General features: G+C 39.4%; 1 protein-coding gene across 6 annotated transcripts in view; it reads left to right on the top strand.

Moving 5' to 3' along the window:
- PRKN (parkin RBR E3 ubiquitin protein ligase) overlaps window positions 1-20,794 on the top strand; it is a 1,277,841-nt gene that overhangs the window by 1,093,780 nt on the left and 163,267 nt on the right. For all 6 annotated transcript variants that reach the window (XM_038394015.2, XM_043511264.1, XM_043511262.1 and 3 more), the window contains one exon: window positions 5,776-5,925. In XM_038394015.2, the coding sequence (XP_038249943.1) occupies window positions 5,776-5,925 (150 nt within the window). The remainder of the gene's footprint in view (window positions 1-5,775; window positions 5,926-20,794) is intronic.

Genomic DNA, 20,794 nt, shown 5'->3' with positions numbered 1-20,794 from the left:
CACCTTGCTGCATTCAAATCTGTGTCATAATAGTGATAGGCTACCATGTCCCCTTTTCAGTCCCCAGAATGATCTGGTCACCTTCTAGAACACCTCAGTGGATTTTTCTCCTGTAGCATTAATATATTTTTCATGAAAAAGACTTAGTTGATGGAATGCTTGTCACTTAAAATTAAGCACAATTTTAAGTGTATTTTAAGTAGGGTGACCAGATAGCAACTGTGGAAAAAATGGGACAGAGGGTGGGGGGTAATAGACGCCTATATAAGGAAAAGTCCCAAAAAACAGGACTGTCCCTATAAAAAGAGGACATCTGGTCACCCTAATTTTAAGCATTTTTTTAAATACTGTTAATTGGGAAATTTACACAATACAAGTTTTTTCCATGTTTGTTTATGCATGTATGAAAATCAGCAGTCTCCAGTTATTTACTTATAGATATTTCTGTGGCCTTTGTCACAGCAATATCTGAATGCCTCACAAATTTACATCAGATTACTTTTAAAGCTAGTTTCTAACAATAGTAGAAGGCTTGTGGTTGATTCCTTCCATGCTGGGTGTCATTATTAAATGGTTGTTTGGGGAAATATTAATTTTTCTGTTTATATGGCCCTCATCACCATAGTACCTGATGACCTCTCAGTTATTAATGGATTTTTATCCTTGCGACATCCCTGTATGGTAGGGAAGTATCACCCCCACTTTACAGATGGAAAATGGAGGTGCAGAGTAGATCAAGTGTTTTACCTAAAGTTACCCATAACGTGTGTGCCTGAGTCAAAAATTGAATCCAGATCTCTTTAGTAGCTGTCTAGTCCAGTGCCCCGTCCATTAGATCATTCAGAAGTCTGTCTGAAATGGTGGAATATACCTTTATCCTAAGTATAGTTTGTTCAGTTCCAATTGATTTTAAGGATACATCCATAAATAATGTATAAGGTGTTCATAAATGATAAATAGATGGGTAATGTTTTCACATTATGCCTATGTGATTTAGGATCCTTAAACTTATTGTCATGTGTATTTTGCCTATTTCTGAAAATAAGTTAGTTTCCTAAGTCACTTGGACAATTATGAAAATTTCACCTGTTGTAAACATGTTACAGACCTGAGTTCTATGTGTTGCACATAATGCTGAGTAGAAGGTGTTAGAGAGTTCTAATCCATGATTGTATGCAACTGTCACAGGGTGGTTGGCCCCAGAAAATGAAGTGGATCCAGCTCCCCTGTGCCAGAACAGGTGCTTCCATTTGGCCAATTAAGAGGTAGGGAAGCACCTCAGGACTTTAAGAGATCCAATGAATCAGAGCTGCTTGAGTGAGAGTGAGGAAAAGAAGCAGGTAAGAGCTGCTGATACAGAAGGTGTCCCTTGGAGGAAGGCTGAAGGAAAGGAGAGCAGCAAGAGGGGTTTGCTGGCTGGTGTCCCCAAGGCAGAGAGGTAGGGCAGATAGATGGAAAGGACTGATGGCAGAAGTAGCAGCACAGGGAGGTGCCTGCTGGCTCTAAGCCAGAATGCCAAAGTCGAGGGCCGGAGAGGGCTGAAGGAAGGGGGAGCACTGGTGAGGTTTAGCAGCTGACATCTCTGTACTGGAGAGCTGGACCCAGAAGAACAAAGAGAGGGTCAGGGGGAGTGAGGGATGCTCCTCTTGTGAGGAAGATCACCCATCAGAGATGCTGTGGGGGTTCCTGTTAGGAAGAGTGGGGTTGCACTCCAGCTGGGAGGGCTGTGGGGGCCGTCCTGAAAGAGAGACAGAAGAGGACCAACAAAGAAACCAGGTGTGGTGGAAGACACCGGAATGTGGTCTGTGTTACATCAATGGCCCTGAGGATATGTGATTTTAAAGATTACTCATTTATCACCCCAGTGCAAATTATGTTTTGGGAATTTGAATTTTGAACTATTTGCACTGTGTTCCTGTAATAAACCCAGCCCTATGAAGAGGTACTATTGAGCAAGATAGCCTAAAGTAGAGTCTGTGGGTTACCTCAGGGGAGAAATGGGTGCACCGGTCATGCCAGGGCCTGTTGCAAGAGGGCACTGCAGTTAGGGCTACTCTCTGACAGCGCACTGTTGCCCTCTTGAATTCTATAGCAAATGATTTGAACACTTCTTCATTGTGTATTAACCCTTTATAAGCTATTTATAAATGTACCCTTAATATAAAGTGAGATATTTTGTTCCTTAACCTTAGAATACAATGTATATTGGAATATAACTGATTTTTGTTATGACAGTAGACTTGTACAGTTCTGCTTCTTCATTTTCAGTTGATGTCTGGGCCTTTAATTGATCTACAGTATAGACAGAAAAGAAAAATATTGGAAAATGACACCTTTGTAAATGTATCTGAGCTCTAGGGGTAGAGACAGGTTTGTAAGTGGATAGCAGAATGTGCAAAGCATTTAGTAGGATCTTCTGTTTTCCAATTGATCCATTTGTTTGGCTTTTTATGGTATGAAAATCATTCTTGACAGTGCTATAATTGTATAATGATTTGGCATGATTTCTGTGCTGAACCAGTATAACTTGTCAAATTCGTTGGATAAAATATGATGCTTTTTTCCCAATGAACCCTGTAAATCCATTTTCTTGCCTATAACTTATAAAGACAGAATTGATTTTTGTCATGAAAATTTCTTTATTACAGTGGGGGAAATCTTGCTGACTTCTTTATGTCAAGTTTGAGAATGGAGATCATTTTCTCTTTTCAGCTGAGGATTTATAATGGAAATGCTGACAGACCCTCAACTATAGTATTGCTGGTGTTTGTGTCTATAATAGGAAGCTACTAACAATCAGCACAATTGAATGTTACCTTTTAAGAGCGGGTAAGACAATCTCCCTCCTCACCTTCAGGTCCATTCTGTGCTCTTACAAAAAATGAGGTCCTCGGAGAGCTTTGCAGCTGTGATTACCAGCACTTCTGTTCAAGGCCAGCAGAATGACTCTGAGCACTCAACATATTTACTGCAAGAATCACAAACTTGGTTGAAAATTGATAGATTCCAACATTAAATATTTATCCCATTACCCTGGGATAAATGGGTTCATGCATAATAATGTTAAACATCATTTGACTCGTTGAGCCCCCACGTTCAAGGGGACCTTGCAGACACGTGTCATATATGCCTCTCTAAATGCTGATGTCTTCAAATTCCTCTCTAACAAGAAGGCTGTAAAGCATATAAGATATTAATCCCCAATTTCCAACTGATTTGCTCATGCCTCTCATACACTGAGTGGTTCTTCTTTAAAAGGGTATTTTTCCAATTAGCTTTTGTATTTTGCTTTCTTCAATATAAAGAGAGATGGATTTTTTGTGGATTTTCCCAACTGTTTGGAAAAGATTTTATAAAACAGGATATAAGACTATTATTTTTAATATGGATATTATGTAACTTGACTGTGACTTTCAAAACTCTCATACTTGTTTTAAAAAATACAGTGAAAAAGAATGTGTTGTTGTAGCATGCAACTCCTGCAAATTATGAGGGATCTCCTAAATTGTACCTGCAAAATGTGCATAGGAACTCCTGTGTTTGTTAAAGTGCTCATTTGCATCCTCCCTGTGTGGGGGTTTGGATTCATTGCTTCATTTTCCATAGTTTTGGTGTGGTTGTGTTTTTGGTAATCCAAAATTGTCATGAGTTATATATTAGGTAGAATTTTAAGAAGTACTAAATCTTTTCATTAAAGCTGTAATTGTAGACTGTGTTTTGTGATATTTGCACACCCTCAGCTCATTTCCCCATCTTCTGAGAAAATTCATCCAACTCATTTCGCTCTTGCCTTTTAGTTTTTTCTCTTTTATTTATTCACTGTGCAATGGGCCAGATTCACTGAGACCTGCTCTACACTGGAGTTTTATCAACCGCTGGTAGAGCTGAATCAGTGCAAATCCATACTTTAGACATGATTTAACCTGGTGCAAACTGATTTTATATCCGTTTAGCTTATCTCAATTTGAAACCAGGGTAAGCTAGACCAGTTACTGCAGTGGCATAAACCATGACTACAGTAGGGGTTTATACTTTTGCAGCTACACCAGTGACTAAAAACCAAATGTATAGATCAGAAGTGTGAGTTGATATAATTTAAACTTCTTCTTGCACCTGCAGTGTGCATGTTACACCATGATAGATTCCATCTAGACCAGAGTGCCAAACTCATTCAGCAGAGAGAGCCAAACTCCACTTATCGTTGTGGTCTATGGCCTGAGGCCTTAATTTAGGACTGTGTACACTCCATCTTCAGCAGAAGGCCCACTGATATCATGGAGAAGTGTGCCATAGTTCAAGGGTAGAAATGGGCCTTTACATAATAACCAAACTTCTAGTTACTATTATTTGTTACATACTTAATTGACTCACTGTCACTCAGTGGTAAAATATGCCCACCATTTGGACCACTGTTATTTCTATCCTTTGTTTCTCTTACTTCTCCATCTTCCTTTCTGTTTCTGTCTTTCCTCTCTGTTCTTCGCTCTGCATTTCCTTCCCTGCAGTTGCAAATTCTCAATTCCCACCTCTCTCTGGACTTTTTTTCAATACCCCATTTTACCCTCTACAATGATCGACAGTGCAGTGATGACATTAAAGTGTCATTTACTTGACACGCTAGAGATGTGGCTAGAGTTCAAACCTGTCTCCTTCATTGTTTCAGGCTCTCTGCAGACTTAAGAAAAAAACACAGAATTGGTTTAAAAAAAACTTTAAAGGTTTTCTTCACAACCACAAGGGCTAGAATTTCTTTTTAAAAAATACAGGCTGTATTTGACACCTGGGTTCCATCTAACTGTCTTAAGGTCTGTCTACACTCTGAAATGAATGGTGGTTTTTAAATGTGTTAACTAACCTGCTGATTAAAATATTTTAAAATTTGTTGAGTTTGTCTAAATTTTCCAAAGATTCAAAATTTGGATGAAAATGTTCCCTGCATGTTTTGATCAATTCTCCTTAGCACTTACTGTAGACAAAGACAGTCCTGTTTAAAAACAAGTTCGCTGGCTGTGATTAACCCCAATGATAAACCAGAGAGACCCTTATATTTCTTTACTTAGGATCAGTTTCTGCCACCCATACTCTGCAAGCAGTCCTGAAGTAAGGTAGTGATTAAAAGTGACAGAGATGGTCCAATTTATACTTCTTTCTTAGACGCACAGAAGAGTGGTGTCATGGCTAAGGCACTGGGCTAGGACTCATAGGATTTGGATTTTATTTCTGACTCTGACACAGAATTCCTGTATAAGCTTGAATAGGTCACTTAACTTTCTGGTGTCTCCATCTGTAAAATGGAGATTCTTCCCTCCTTTGGTGTTGTGAGGCTACTTAATGAGAGTCTGTGAAACACTGGCACTACTGTGAGAAATAGAAACAACTACCCATGAAATTAAAATTGTTACCCACAGAAAGATTTTGTGGCTCAGTTTGTCTATCTGGAATATGTTTTTCAAAAGAAAGTTGTCTTGTGTAATTGTAGGATACTTTTGGCTCTGACTCATTATACTGTTAACTTCTGGCTACAGCTCTTTGATTTCCTCCCCCCAATTTGTATCTAATGTGGAATGAAGCATTGTGGTATTTACCCTGTGTACTGAAACAATGTGGCAGTACTTTGATGCCCCCAAACATCTGACAAATAACCTGATTTTACTGTGTAAAAGAGACATCATAACTGCTGATTTAAATGAGGAAGATAAACCAGAGCGAGACAGTTTGGGATTTCCCCCCCTCCCCAGGCTCTTTGAACTACAGTACATGTATTTTGCCTTGCAGTACAACCGCTACCAGCGCTATGGTGCAGAAGAGTGTGTGCTGCAGATGGGCGGAGTGCTGTGTCCTACTCCAGGATGTGGTGCTGGCCTGCTTCCTGAACCAGAAGTGAGAAAAATAGTATGCGAGCCAAGCAATGGACTGGGCTGTGGGGTAAGGCTGTGCACTTTCCTTATAGCTAATTGGGAATCGATTGAGATTGCAGGATTTAACAAGAAGCTTAAAAAAAAACATATTTTCCTTTCACATTGATGACTCTGAATTACCCTTCATACCACAGTGAGATTCAGTAGCTTTCAATAAACAATTTTAATACAGTGCCAGAGCCTAGAAATCACTACTTTGTCATGTAGAGTATGTCCATCCCAGAATCCTTTGCTTTAATTGGTTTGAGAAGTTGCTGATCTAAGTAGTTACAGTGAGTCGTTGAACTGTGCAAATGACAAGCCAGGAGCTTTGACTTTTTTCTCCCTGCACTCAGCAAAACTGAATAAGATCTAGTGCAAACCATTTATTATTGTATTAGTACCACCCTTCTTAATTAGAGAGGGGGGATGAAGGGAGAGAACATGACCAGTCAATGATACCTCAGTGACATGGTGTGAGTATTTTAAGAAACATAATGAAGATTAATGCAGAAAACTCTGTGCTTTATTGTCTCATTAAACCCATTTTTAACTAGGGATGTGCAGAACGAATGGTATTTTTAGGAAAACAAAATTAAGCAGCATTTAAAAATATGTTGTGCTAAGAGGTCAGACTAGGTGAATCAGTCATTTTCTTGAATAAAATTACCTCTGTATCTTAAAAGAAAACGGCTGGAGGGGAAAAAGTTCTATACGCAAAAGGCCCTACTAAATGATAGGTTGATGATGCTGGTACCAAGGGAGTCCTCCTGTGCCTGATATTATTCCTAAATCCATGCAGGCGGTGGAAGGAGAGAAAATATATATTTATAAAATAGCAGCGTGTTGTTGTCTTTTTGTGGTGGGAAATGTACTTTACTGTGGTTTTGATGTTGCCCAAACTGATAGCACGGAAGAATAATTGTTTGCTGAACTCAGAAGTTACTGTAACTTTTCTTCCATGAGTAGACTAGCATCTCTCGACCTTGGTACAACTTCCTATCTGTCCATGCAGTGGTGCATTTAAAACACTAAGTTCCCCAGTTCTCTGAACTGGCACAGGGCTACAAAATAAAGGGTGGCGGTGGAAAAGAAATGAGAAACAAGAATGACTAAACGGAAAGAAATACCTCAGATTTAATTTCAGGATTGGTTAAAAAGGGTAAAATCTAGGGCTGACTATTAATCGCAGTTAACTCGCATGATGAACTCCTAAAAAATTAACTGCAATTAAAAAAACTTGTGATTAATTGCATTGTTAAATAGAATACCAATTGAAATTTATTAAATATTTTGGATGTTTTTCTACATTTTCAAATATATTGATTTCTATTATATCACGGAATACAAAGTGTACAGTACTCAATATTTTTGATTATAAATATTTGCACTGTAAAAATGATAAACAAAATAGTATTTTTCAATTCCTCATACAAGTACTGTAGTGCAATCTCTATCATGAAAGTGAAACTTACAAATGTAGATTTTGTTACATAATTGCATTCAAAAACAAAACAATGTAAAGCTTTAGAGTCTACAAGTCCACTTCTTGTTCAACCAATCACTAAGACAAACAAGTTTGTTTACATTTACAGAGATACTGCTGCCTGCTTCTTATTTACAATGTCATCTGAAAGTGAGAACAGGCGTTTGCATGGCACTTTTGTAGCCGATGTCACAAGGTATTTACGTGAAATATGCTAAATGATCGTATGCCCCTTCATGCTTCAGCCACCGTTCAGGAGGATATGCTTCATGCCGATGATGACCATTAACAAAAATAGTGCATTAATTAAATTTGTGACTGAACTCCTTGGGGGAGAATTGTATGTCTCCTGTTCTGTTTTACCCGCATTCTACCATATATCTTATGTTATAGCAGTCTCAGATAATGACTCAGCATATGTTCGTTTTAAAAACAGTTTCACAGCAGATTTGACAAAACGCAAAAAAGGTATCAGTGTGAGATTTCTAAAAATAGCTACAGCACTCGACTCAAGATTTAAGAATATGAAATGCCTTCCAAAATTTGAGAGGGATGAGGTGTGGAGCATGCTTTCAGAAGTCTTAAAAAAGCAACACTCCAATGCGGAAACTACAGAACCCGAACCACAAAAAAAGAAAATCTATCTTCTGCTGGTGGCATTTGACTCAGATAGTGAAAATGAACATGCGTTGGTCTCCTCTGCTTTGGATCGATATTGAGCAGAACCAGTCATCAGCATGGACACACATTCTCTGGAATGGTGGTTGAACCATGAAGGGACATATGAATCTTTAGTGCATCTGGCAGGTAAATATCTTGTGACGCCAGTTTCAACTGTGCCATGTGAATGCCTGTTCTCACTTTCAGGTGACATTGTAACCAAAAAGCAGGCAGCATTATCTCCTGCAAATGTAACTAGACTTGTTTGTTTGAGCGATTGGCTGAAGTAGGACTGGGTGGACTTGTAGGCTCTAAAGTTTTACATTTTATTTTGGAATGCAGTTAGTTTTTGTACATAATTCTACAGTTGTGAGTTCAACTTTCATGATAAAGAGATTGCACTACAGTATTTGTATTAGGTAAATTGAAATATACTATTTCTTTTGTTTTTTTACAGTGCAAATATTCAATTAAAAAAAGTATAAAGAGCACTGTACATTTTGTATTCTGTGTTGTAATTGAAATCAATATTTGAAAATGTAGAAAACATCCAAAAATATTTAAATACATATTTTATTACTACAGTGTGATTAATCGCGACTAATTTTTTTAATCGCTTGACAGCCCTAATAAAATCACCAATAATTTTTGCTCTACTCTGTACCTTAAAGTGACAAGTCAAACTGCATTCTGTAGCTTGAATCTGTAGTTGCTCTGTAAATAAAATGTACTTAATTTAAAGGTTATACATATTGACCTGTTTAGCAAGCTGTTATGTTTTCTTTTAAGGACTCTCTGCTTTAGTAGCTAGTGACCAGATTATGAGACTTGAATTTTATCTGACCAGTTCTTTTGGGTTAAGAGATGTTGAGAAGAGGACACACTTCACTGAAGCACAGTTTGGATATTAGCCCGGTCTAATGAACCACATTCTGGGCACTCCCCCAAAATCCACACCCAAGTGTGAGAGAACGGGAGAAATTGGTGGCTCTGATTCTCTCTCTGACTCTGCAGAAAAAGTCCTTAGAAGATTTTTTTCTGCAGAACCCCCATGGCAGGAGTCGTGATGGATTCTATGCCATGACCTCAGGGCCTCAGGGTGTAGTCTACATGTATATAAGCTACTTGATTTCAGAATCAGGACCACAGATAAGAAGTTTTCTTTACCACTGTGGAAAAAAAAAAAAGGACAGAAGTTTGGCACAAGTATCTTTGCAGATGATAGTATACCATATATACAACAATTTACAAGTTCAAAAGAGGGCCATAAGACAAATGGTTGGCTGTTTGTGCATTCTAAGAGAGAAAGTATTAACTGTCTTTATATGCTTCTGTAGTGTCCATTGCAATCAGGCTTTGATCCTTTTAAAGTAAATAAGAAGAGCATTGTGAATCTGGAGCTGTTTATTTTTGACTGAAGGAGCATTATGGAGAAATCTTCAGTTATGAACAGTGCTCCATATGTAGTGGTGCCACTGATTAACCTTCAATCTTGGCTAATCCTTCACACTTTTTATTACTTATAAAATATTAATTAATTTCCCAAGGTATTAGCATTATGCACTGTTCTGCTTTCATTGCTATTCAACAGGCCTATCTCTCTACTTTTACTGCTCAAATGTAAAACGTTGACATATTTAATACAAGAAAACAGCAACAAAATATGAAAGACACTACAGATTGTACCAACTGGCCTGGATCCAGGAAAAGCTGTGGTAATCAAGGCCCGTGAAAGCTCTATAAATAAAACATCTTTGTCTTGTTTTCTACTATCCTAGGATATTACTTCCTATATATTAAAGAAAAGCTTGGCATTAAAAACTGAGAACCTACTGAGGTTAAAACTGAGCTCAGAGGAAAAGTGTATTACTGGCTTATTAAAATGGATGCTTTAGTATACACATACAGTCCACACACCTGAAGAATTCACACCACAAATCTTAATTTATTATAGTGACAAGTAGAAGAGACTTTTCAGGTTCAGATTGTCTCATAAGAAATGGTCCCTTTGCATCACTCCGGCAGCAAAAAAGGTTTGTAAAGCCAGCAGATCCAGCCAGACAGGGATTCCCTTAGAATGGAGGGGAAATCCTTGGATCTTGTAAAGCCAGCATAGCTATAATTTAAGCCATTCTCTCTCCATCTCCACCTTTGGTGTAGCGTGCCTATTGGGGGCATAGCTAAGAGCAAGGGTACATAGCTGGAGTACTACTGTGCTCCAGTGATCCTTGGTAGCAGACCCTTCTACTTGTGGCCAGAGCCAGCCAGCCCTAAAGCTGCTCTAAACTAAGATGGGGACTGGGTTGGCAGTATAAATGGCTATAGAATCAGGGAATCATAATGTGCATCTTTGTAGCCCTTCCTCCTGCCCCCTTCAGCTGATTACAGAATCCACAAGTGAGAATCTCAACCTTACTGTGTGTCATGTTACTACTGCCATGAGAAATATTGTACACTTGAAATGACAATACAAAAATTGAGTCTTAAAATTCCCTGTTTTTGAGCAGATTTCATGTTCTGTAAGGAAACTCCCACTGAATAACTGAGTTCTTACACCCAAAAAAAAAAAGCCCACTCCTTTCCTGCAGGGCAGGTGCAATTTTAAGACTGCAGGACTGCAAGTATTCACTAAAAAAATAAATTATATTCAAGTACAGTGTCTAATTATTATTATTCCTTTTTCATAGGCCAAAATAGCTAAGGCTAGGTACATGTATCAGTTCTTTTTATTCTGTTTATTTCCTTTTTAATTATTTTTCCATAGTTAAGGAAGCATATACCAAAAGCAATCAAAATAGTCTGTACATCATCTGCAGTGTATTCTCTGGGGACTCTCAGAGCCCAGGAAGCCTGGCAGCCTGTAAGGGAGGCAGCTGGGGAGTTTGGGAGCCAGGCAACTTGCCTCCCTGCTGGCTGGTGGGCCACTGGGCAGTCTGCCTTCCTCCCTGCCTGGTTTATTTTGAAAGTTTTGACTGAGTCAACACATTCCCCCCATTTTCTGTTAGAAAACTGTTCCACTGGAAAATTTTCAACCAGCTCTAATGTTAAGTATAATAGCATCAGAATGCAATGTACAAAACAACAAAATACAAATGCAGGTAGTAGAAAACAGCTTTGAGTTCATATAGCTGTCACTTATAAGTATTCTCTCTGACAAAATTCAGCACAAATGCAGTGCATTTCACTGGTCGGCATGCTCCTTATTTGTGGGGAACCTACCATTCTTAAGCCATTTGATTTTAGGACAATGTTTCATATTCAGTACCTTATCAAGAATGATTTAAAATCTGTCTAAGGTAGAAGACTTTATTTGCAAACAGGGAGCTGTTCAGTTAAATAACATGTGCCTTTATACTTCATCAGTGGACATGTAAAATTAGACATTTTTAAGGATATTTAAAAATATAAAGACAGTCAAACCTAGTATTGGTATTTCAGAAAAATTCTTGCAAGCCACATAAAATGGATTTTCCCCCCAAACTACTAAACTCTAATCAGTTGAGTGAAAGATAATGAGTAACAATGAATTGTGTGTGCAACAATCTGAAACTTTGCCTCAGTTTTAAGATGAGGAAAAGAGTGATAGAGCCTGCTACCCGAGATATGATCTCGGAGAGAGAAGCATTGGGTTTGTGAAAATTATAAAACAGGAAAAATACCTCAAGCCTTATACATCATTTGTGAAGCTTTAAAGTGGAAATCGGGAAGACAGCCAATATCTACTACTAAAATTGAAGGGCCACTCTTCATTATTATAGTTCATATTTCTGTTCTTTTCCTACATTTTATGACATTTGTGCTTTTAAGAAGATCTGCCATAAATATATTATCATGGACAAGGTAATGTTTGAGGATATTGTTGAGATTAAGGAGCTGACTCACAGCAGAAGTGTTTCAGAACATCATATTGTGACTTTTTTCAAGGGGAATGAAAATGAGACAGACATTTTCCATTATTGCTAAATGCTGAGTTGCTAGCATTATGCCACAAGCTCTAGGCAGTAATCATGTATTGCTTTCTTCTATTGAGTGGGTACTCTAGCCTCTAGAAAGTGGAATTCCATCTTGTTGACACATTATGCTTCAGTAGCTAAGCAAGTTGTTTCATTGCTAAAATATGACAGGCTTTCATAGAATGTCTAACATGGCTTGCAATGATCTGTATAAACATAGGAGTCTTTAATGTGGTAGAATACTGATGAGTTGAAATAACGCCCTTATCCTATAACACACTGAAATTAACATGCCATACCACTGACAAAGAACAGCATTTCCAGTGGCTATGCCTTGCAGTATTGAGATTCATTGATCTTGTGACAGATATGAAATTCAGATGTCAGCAGTGACTGGATAAAGCAATCTGGAGAAGGTTTCCATTAACAACGTGGACCGTATTAGTTCTTATTGCTAGAAAAAGCAAAACAAATAGTTTATATAAGGAGAACAAATCAATTACTTATACTCAGTTCAATATGTCTAAGAATACCTGTTTTTTCTTTTACCTCAACTGCACAGAGAACTATATGATAGAATGGCAGTAGAAAACAAATGAGTGTCTCTGTGACCCTATTTGTACTATGGCTAAAACAGTGCTAGCCTCATATACTTTCCCTAAACACTGTGGGAAGGCTTTTTGGGGGAGGTGAGCAGGGAGCACAGATGAGTTGCCTGATAATTGTACCAGCCAAATGTATACAGGCTACCAACCTGTACTTTTACAAACAAAGTTCTGACATAACACTATATTCACACTGGTCAGAAAAGTTGTGTTAGGAGAGACCATGATTAAGTCTAATTATTGCTAGAAGTGATAAATCAAAACTGGAACCTGCTATCCAGTACTGTGTTTGTGCATGTGGAGGTTCCGGGGTGGGAGGGAATAAAACGATCTGTTTCTGAATCCACTCCATTTGCTTTTGCAAAAGAAAAATAAAGCCATTTTATCCATTTCTGTATGAAACACAAATGGGCTAAAACTGGCACCACTTATGTTGATCCATTTTTAAGTTGAAATAAAATGGGGCTCTGATTTAAATCACCTTTTAATTTTGGTTTTAGGGCTGTTTCCTGAATCTCAGTCCTTTACCTAGGCCATTAGACCACAGTGCTCCCCTGAAAAGTCATTTGGGATCTGATTTTTGGAGGTGCTCAACACCCCAATTTGCCACTGGCTTAATTAGGAGTTCTGGGTGCTCAACCTGCCTGCTTCAATTTCTCCATCTGTAAAATGGGGAAAATGACATTTGCTGTAGATGAAATGTGAAAGTGAACATGATAGACAATGTTTGTAGCTTTCAGTAGATCACCTCAAGCATTTATTTTACAGATTTGGAAAAGAGGCTTAGAAAGGAGAAGTGACTTGCCTCAGAAACTGTGATCTAGTGAGCAGAGAGAACTCTCAATCCCCTTCATTCTGCCTACTCCAAACCAGTTGAACAGGGTATCCAGAGTGATGTCTGGAGGAATGAAGACAGAGTCAGAGAGGTCTTCTATAGCTCAGCCATTATATTACATAACATAAATGAAGTCTGAAGTCCAGGTTTAAGTGGCACATAAAGCTGTCTGCAATTGCAGGCTTGGCCTCTTTCACCAAGAGAAACTCCACTGGGTGGGTGCGGAAACACTGCAGACCACCTCTGATGGAGAGAGGTGTCACTGTATGGCCAGTCAAGTAGGATGTTGGGTGTAATATCAATAAAGAAGGGGAGGTAAAATCTGATTGCAGGAAGCTCCAGTGGATTCTATTTGTATATGAAACCAAGCCCTGTCTGCCTGATGACTGTGTATCCTGATCCAGCCTACCATTTCTAAAATCATAAGAAAAAAGGGAAAAAAAGAAACTCCAGTCCTAAAGAACTCCTCTGAGACCATAGGGAACATCTGAGGCTCTCCCCACTCATGATATGTCCTTATAAACTGACTACATTTTTAAAATAGATAAGGCAAATAAAAATGAATTTATAAAAGTTAACATAACTGGCGATAAAGTGGTGAGATTTTGCTGTGAATAAAGATGTACATCATTGAGCTATAGGAGATGACCCAATAATGCAGTCAACTAAGAATGTGTTTTCTGGGATTGGAGGAGACCAAAGATGGGATCCTAATTATGTAAACAGGCTTATTTGAGCAATCATCTAAAAACTTTTCACATTTGACCAGGAATCCAAAACACAAGCTGAATGCAGAAAATTATTTATATATGCAAAATAAATAAAATCAAAGTAGGCTTATATAGAGCCTTTCATGGGGAGGCATCCTCAGGGACTTTGGATTCACACTATTATATTATTACATTATTGTAAAATGCAGGAGCTGCTTAATCAATGAGAAAAGATGGAATAAAAAGGCAGGATTAGAATAAAATTTAAGATTAGAATGAGCCTATTGACCTAACATCGTGGTTTAGCCAGGGTAAATTCAAAGTTCTGAATGCACAAGAATTAAAAGGATGTCCTCCTATATCATTAGGCTTAATTTTTGGAATAACCAATGGGCATGTTTCAGAAGAACTTAAAAATAATCAGAAGGCTCAGAGGCAGCAGCTCCCATAAATTGCTTGCATTGGGACCTGTTATATGCATCTTTGTTTTCTACAGTTTTTATAGCAATTCTGATCTGGCACCTACTTTATACTCATGTAAATGACTGTACAAGACAGAGTGGAGAATCAGGGCCTGAATCCACTCTGCAAATTAAAATGTAAAGAGTAGTAACAGTTGTAGCCTGTGCTACCAAGATGTGTCCAACAGAGTAAGTGCCACTTAAGACTGTCAATCAAGGCGTCTGCTGTGTGACCTTTGTGGGTCTGTATGTGCGCAAAGGGGAATCCTGGTCGGAGGTATGCAGGTCTCAGAATCTTGTTTATGGTTATAATTCATGTGACGAGTACCTGTATACCTAACCAATCAAGAGCTGTTGTAAATTTGTTTATCCAACAAAGCTCAGACTCCATGTTTAATTGATTACTTTGTTTATATATACTGTGTGCTGTTACCAGTTCTTTGGAGCTATCTGCTGGTCAGGTTACTCCACCGTGACTCGCCTTGAAGTAGAGCTCCAGTGCCTGTAGCCTCACATCCTTAATAAAGAATGTGTTTAAATACTTACCTGAGTTCCAAGTAGTCAGTACCCAGAGGACCAGGAGGGTAGCAGGTGGAACCTGAGGGAGTTACTAGTGCCCAGAGGAAGAATAGGGGATTAGCTAGATAGACAGATAACCCCCAACAGCAGTTTGTATAAATGTGGAGTCTATGAAGACTCATTTCAGAGAAGCAATAATATGAAGCTCTGCCATAATGTAACCTTTACAAAAGCAAGGACAGTCCCATATAACACACTGAAAGCATTGGCCAAATTCTGGCAATTTTCCATTGGTTGATCAGAGAAACCCCTAAACACTTTCTCTACATTGCTGTGAATGTTCAACAGGATTGATGTTAGGACTGATCCCTGTGGCAGGCCATCATTGAGCATGCATGGCTTGGTGACCGGGTCATCAAGGAACATTGGAAACCTACAATTGGTCAGAACTTTAACTTTATCATTGCATTTAATAGGATAATTTTGCTGGTTTGCAGGAGAAGGCCATTCCTCCATACAGTGACACAGGTGGCAGATAAGTCTAAGAAAACTGCCCCAGTCTAAGTTTTCACTCGAATTCTCACCTCAGTGTGTGGTATTAAGGTTAATGGTTAGTCGGTGCAGCTGCAGCTTGGTTGGAAACTCACTTGTTCATTTGATAACATTGCTTCCAAAACCTGCATAATCCTTACCAGTAAATATTCTTTCCCTGAGCTTGTACAACATGCAGAGAAGTGATATGGGTCAATACAGTGATGGATTATTGGTGGGTTCTCGGTCTTAGCAATGGCCATAGATTCTCACCAGATCCTCTGGACAAACCCTGAGGAATGGATATCAGAGAACAGCATTGCCTACCATTTCTGTCTCTTGGCTCTGAGGTTTAAGAAATTCCGGAAAGACACCTTCATGTCCTGCAGCTTTCCCAAGTGAAAGATCTTTGTTTACCTCTTCAGCCGTGATGGGTAATGATGTGGGGAGGAAGTGGGGAGTAAACCGACTATTCGTTGGTGCACTGTATGCACTTTGTGCTTAGTAGATTTGTCCTCTGTTTGAGTTCATAAGAAGCATTCTTATCATTGCATCAGCTGATACTTCAGGATTTTTAATTTTCACTGAGTTTTTAGCCTCATGCTGATGCAATAATAGCTAAACTTTGCAGCTGGAGTGAGTAAAGTCCAGAGCTTCAGTCATCTTGACCTATCTTCGATAGCATGCTAAATTCAGTGATTCTCATAAGGAATTTCAGTGTTCAGGTCTCCAGACATTTGTAGTTCTTTAATAGCCTATCTTTTTGATAGACACTGGAGATGTTTTTTCATGCAGTTATTTGAATGAGCTGGGTGAAGCGATTGAAATTTTTGGGCTTCAGAGGAATCGCATTGACGGTGGCCTGAATTGTGGCAATGAATCCTGGCCTGTTTGCCTTTTGAAAGTTCACTCATGGTTTGGGCGATGACCTATTTATGGGGAGTTCAGTCCCACTGCGACTTATCACCGATTGAGGCTGACTGTGCAGAGGCAGGCATGGATGAGTGTTCACGTCGCACTCTCTATCAGTACCCAGCACGGGCAGGGGAAGCTAATGGCTCCAATCAGTGGGCCAAATTTGGTGATGAATCCTGGCCACTTGCCACCTGAAGCATGTTGTACATTCCCTAAGAAGGAGACTGTGTAGAGAGTCAGCAAAATTGTGCTGCCTGACCCATTTAAGGTTAATAATGTTTGCATTGATGGCCAATTTATCTGACTGTGATAAGGTTCTTACCCCAGAATCAGGCAACACAGAGCTAATACTACGGAGTTCAGTGTCTTGTGAGGAGTGTTAGAGTGGATGACAGGGACACTCACACTGAGGGCAAAGTAAAGCCTTAGAGATCTTTATTAAAATAATGAACAAAGCCAGAAAGGACACAAGCCACATAAAAAAGCAGAGATAATACAATATCAGGGTTATCTGTGGTAGCATTCTTTGCATAAGCTTTTAGAATTGCATACTTACACCCTTCCTTGAGGACCTGGTGGTAAGAGACAAAGGGGCCAGCCCTGTCTCTGACTTGCCAATGGATCAAGTCCTTCAATGAGCTGAAGGATCAAGTAGTTGAAAGCAGATAGTGATGGAAAAAGCCCAGAAAAAAACTGGCCCCAGACCACATGGTGGCTGCCTGTTTATAGGGCCTGAGCTTCATCTGCTCATGCTCAGTCCTCCGTGCCCAAATTTAGCTTTTCGCCCACATAATAATGCAATGTACTTACACATATCAGTATGTTACCCTATAGGATAACTGCTATCTTAACTCATTATCATACTTGTTACCCCTTGCTTAAGGAGATTTGCTGTTATTACTTCCATGTTCCTTTCAGTAAAATTTACTGGCACATTCTAACTCCTACCATTGAGCAAGCTCTCTTAGTTTCCAAAAATTTAAAGGTAACCATTGGCCATTTATCTGTGCCAAAGGCTTCGGCCTACTTAACCACACTTATGCTAATTTATGCATAAGCTAACATTGTATAGGATACAGGCTTGTAGGTTTCTTGGGGTACAGCTGAATATAATGAAAACCAGCTTAATATAATAAAGACAAGCCATTACATATAGTAGACAAGCTTGCCCTACTGGGCTACAAATGTTTCTGGATGTGTTCTGATGGATTCTGAACTGTGTCTTTGGTGAAGAAGCAGAGATCTGGATTGTAGTCTCTGATACAGTGGGCAGAATGAAAAGTGCCTTTTTTTTTGGCATTGAAAAGAGGGTATGTCTTTGTTTGATGACCATTCTGCATGTGCCTTGCCCTGCAGTATCATTGCTTTGATAGCCTGAAATCATATGGTCACTAAAGAAATCAGATGTACTTAGCCAGGAAATAAGATGTGGGTATGGAGGGAGAAGGCCAATTTGTTTTAGGGGACTTATACACATTAACTAACTATCTTGCAAATAATTGAGCTGGCAAAGGCTCCGGAATTGCTCCTGGACTCGATCATGTCATAATCCTCAACGCCCTGCTTGAAGAGGTATATGGCAAGTCAATATCTTGGGTGATTGAAGGAAGCCTCTAGATTGTAGCTGACAATCCAGCAGCATGATTCTTGAGTGTCATCTTTGATGTGGGTTTCTTGCAGTGCAATGATATTGATCATAATATGAGCTAAGTAGTCGCGTTTAAATTGGGACACACCTTCAACATTCAATTGGCAAATTCGTAGAACTGGGTGTACAGTTCTGTTAAAGTGACTCTGGGAGGAGTACTTTTTGCATGGGAGCCATTTCCATTGCTGTTCAGTCCAAGACTTTGGTGAATGACCTTGATTATACCTTGGTGCACAATAAGGCAGACCACAAGAAGGTTGTCATCAACCTTCCCCAAACATCATGACAGAAATTTGTCTATGCTATGACATTTCTCTGACCACACTGGCATGGGATTTACCTATCATAGAAGAAATCCTAACCAAGAACTTTAAAACCAGGGAAGCGTATTTCTTATATTAGTGGCTAAACCCAAATTCAGCAAGACTCTTGTGTCAGCACTCTGTCAAAACAATTGAGAGGCTAGGGTAGAACTGCATATGTACTTTCGTGGCCAGCAGATAAGATAAGATTCCACCCCCAAAATATATTGGTGTGATATTATACTGAAACTCACAAACCACCAACACCTGAAAAACATCCATGACAAAATACAGATCCATGTAAGCCTCATCCAGAAATGGGCAGGAACAATCTGGGGACCCAATGTAAGAACTCTATGGACCTCTTCACAGGCCTTTGTCTACTCTACCACAGAATACAGCTCACCTGTCTGGACACAGAGCTCCCACAAATCACTTGTTGACTCTGAACACCACCACACAGATCGTTACAGACATGGTAAAATCAATGCCACAACTGTGGCTTCCTGTACCGGTGCACACCCCCCCACACACACCTCAAATGTTCGGTGACATGAGAATCCTTCAGGAGTCCCAGTGTAGTTGAGGGAATGTAGTAGATTGCTGACTCACTGGTGCAGCACCTCCTGCTGGTCATCTGGGAATTAGCTCAATTTCAGCACTCAGAGAGTCTCCTGCTGGCCGGTGTCTCTTCTGCCTCAGGCCCCTGTGTCCCTCCTGGACCCCATTGCCCCTTACCTTGGGGTGCTGCCCACAGCAGTGCCCCCACACTCTGGGTCTCCCTTCCCAGGGGAACTCCCTCCCCCTTTGCCCACCTTGGCTCAGTGGCTACTCTAGCCCCCTTTCTCTGGGGCAAACTGCAGTGTGTAATGGCCACTCATCACTGGCAAGGGGGTTGGACCAGTTTCCTCTGCCTATTCCCGGACTGCACTTCTGCAGCCCCAGTACCTGCTTAGGCTTTTAACAAGGCGTCAGCCTGGGGAGTTGCCAGGCTGGAGCTCTTCTTGCCCTTCTCCATCACTGTTCTGCTTCTGGTACCTAGCTAGGTCCTTCTCTCTCCAAGGCTGGAATGAGACTGACCCAGCTCCTCCCTTATCCTTATATCAGGGACAGCTGTGGCCTGATTGGGTGTGTCCACAGCTGTGGCTGCCTCCCCAAAGCAGCCTACCTCAGCTGCCTTTAGCCCTTTTTTCCTAGTAGCGAGGTAACTGCCCCACTACAGGGAACAAGGATTTTTCCGTACATGAAGACCTAAATAACATACTGAGATTATGACACAAAGTAAAGGTTACTTCTCCAATCTTAGTTCTACCCCCTTACACATATGTGTTGCAATATATTTAATTACATGGTCCCATATTGTTGTTTTCTCATTTACTGTCCAGATTGGATTGTGCACAGTGAATGAAAAAAGTTCCATGCTTCACTCTGGGCCACTGGTCATGTATTAAAGTAAGGGAGTCCCTTCACCCCACTGTGTTATCTGCTTGGATTGCAAGTCTGTTTGGATTGCAAGGGACTGTGACTGTGACTTTCTGAATAACAGTTCCTTCCCAGGGCATAGCAGCTATGTGCAATTTCTTATGAGGTCTTTGAGCAAAGTATCATCATTCTACCCTCAGTTTGCAATTAAAATTATGTAGAGGTAGAGTAAATCAATTGAAGACCATGGATTTACTTTGCATTTATCTCAGGGTAAGAGGAAAATTTGGTCCTCAGTATGCAGGTTACAATACTTAATATACTATAATATAATATTTCTAGGTATTCTATATAAAATTGAGATAGACTGGCTGGTGTGCAATGAATGAGGCAGGTGTGCACTCATTGAACAGCAAAAAATAGTGTTAAAAAGTTTACAGATAATATTATTTATTTAAAAAACTAATTAAATGTAATTACAGAAAACAAATCATCTGTTTAAATTTTGTAAGTAGGAACCAATTGTGCTGTGCACAGCTTTTCTTGTCGCTTCTATTTCAATAAGTCATTTAACAATATATGTCACATGCAGAACTTTATTTCAAAACTATTTCAAATAAATGGCAAAGGCACTATTTCATAATTGGAGATCTCTGTGCATCATTTTGAAGTGTTAAAACAAAGCTGTTTTTCAATTATCAGAGTTCAAAAGAAACATCTGTAAATGTCTTAATTGCTGAAAATGCATCCATTTAATGTTGGATAACTCAAAAAAGAATGAAGAGATGATGCTTATGAAATTTCAATTAAAAATCCACTCCTGAATAAGAGACTAAGCATTGAAAGCTTT

The sequence above is a fragment of the Dermochelys coriacea genome, chromosome 3 (genome assembly GCF_009764565.3).
Source record: "Dermochelys coriacea isolate rDerCor1 chromosome 3, rDerCor1.pri.v4, whole genome shotgun sequence".
NCBI lineage: Eukaryota > Metazoa > Chordata > Testudines > Dermochelyidae > Dermochelys > Dermochelys coriacea.
This window is presented reverse-complemented; position numbering and strand designations above follow the sequence as displayed.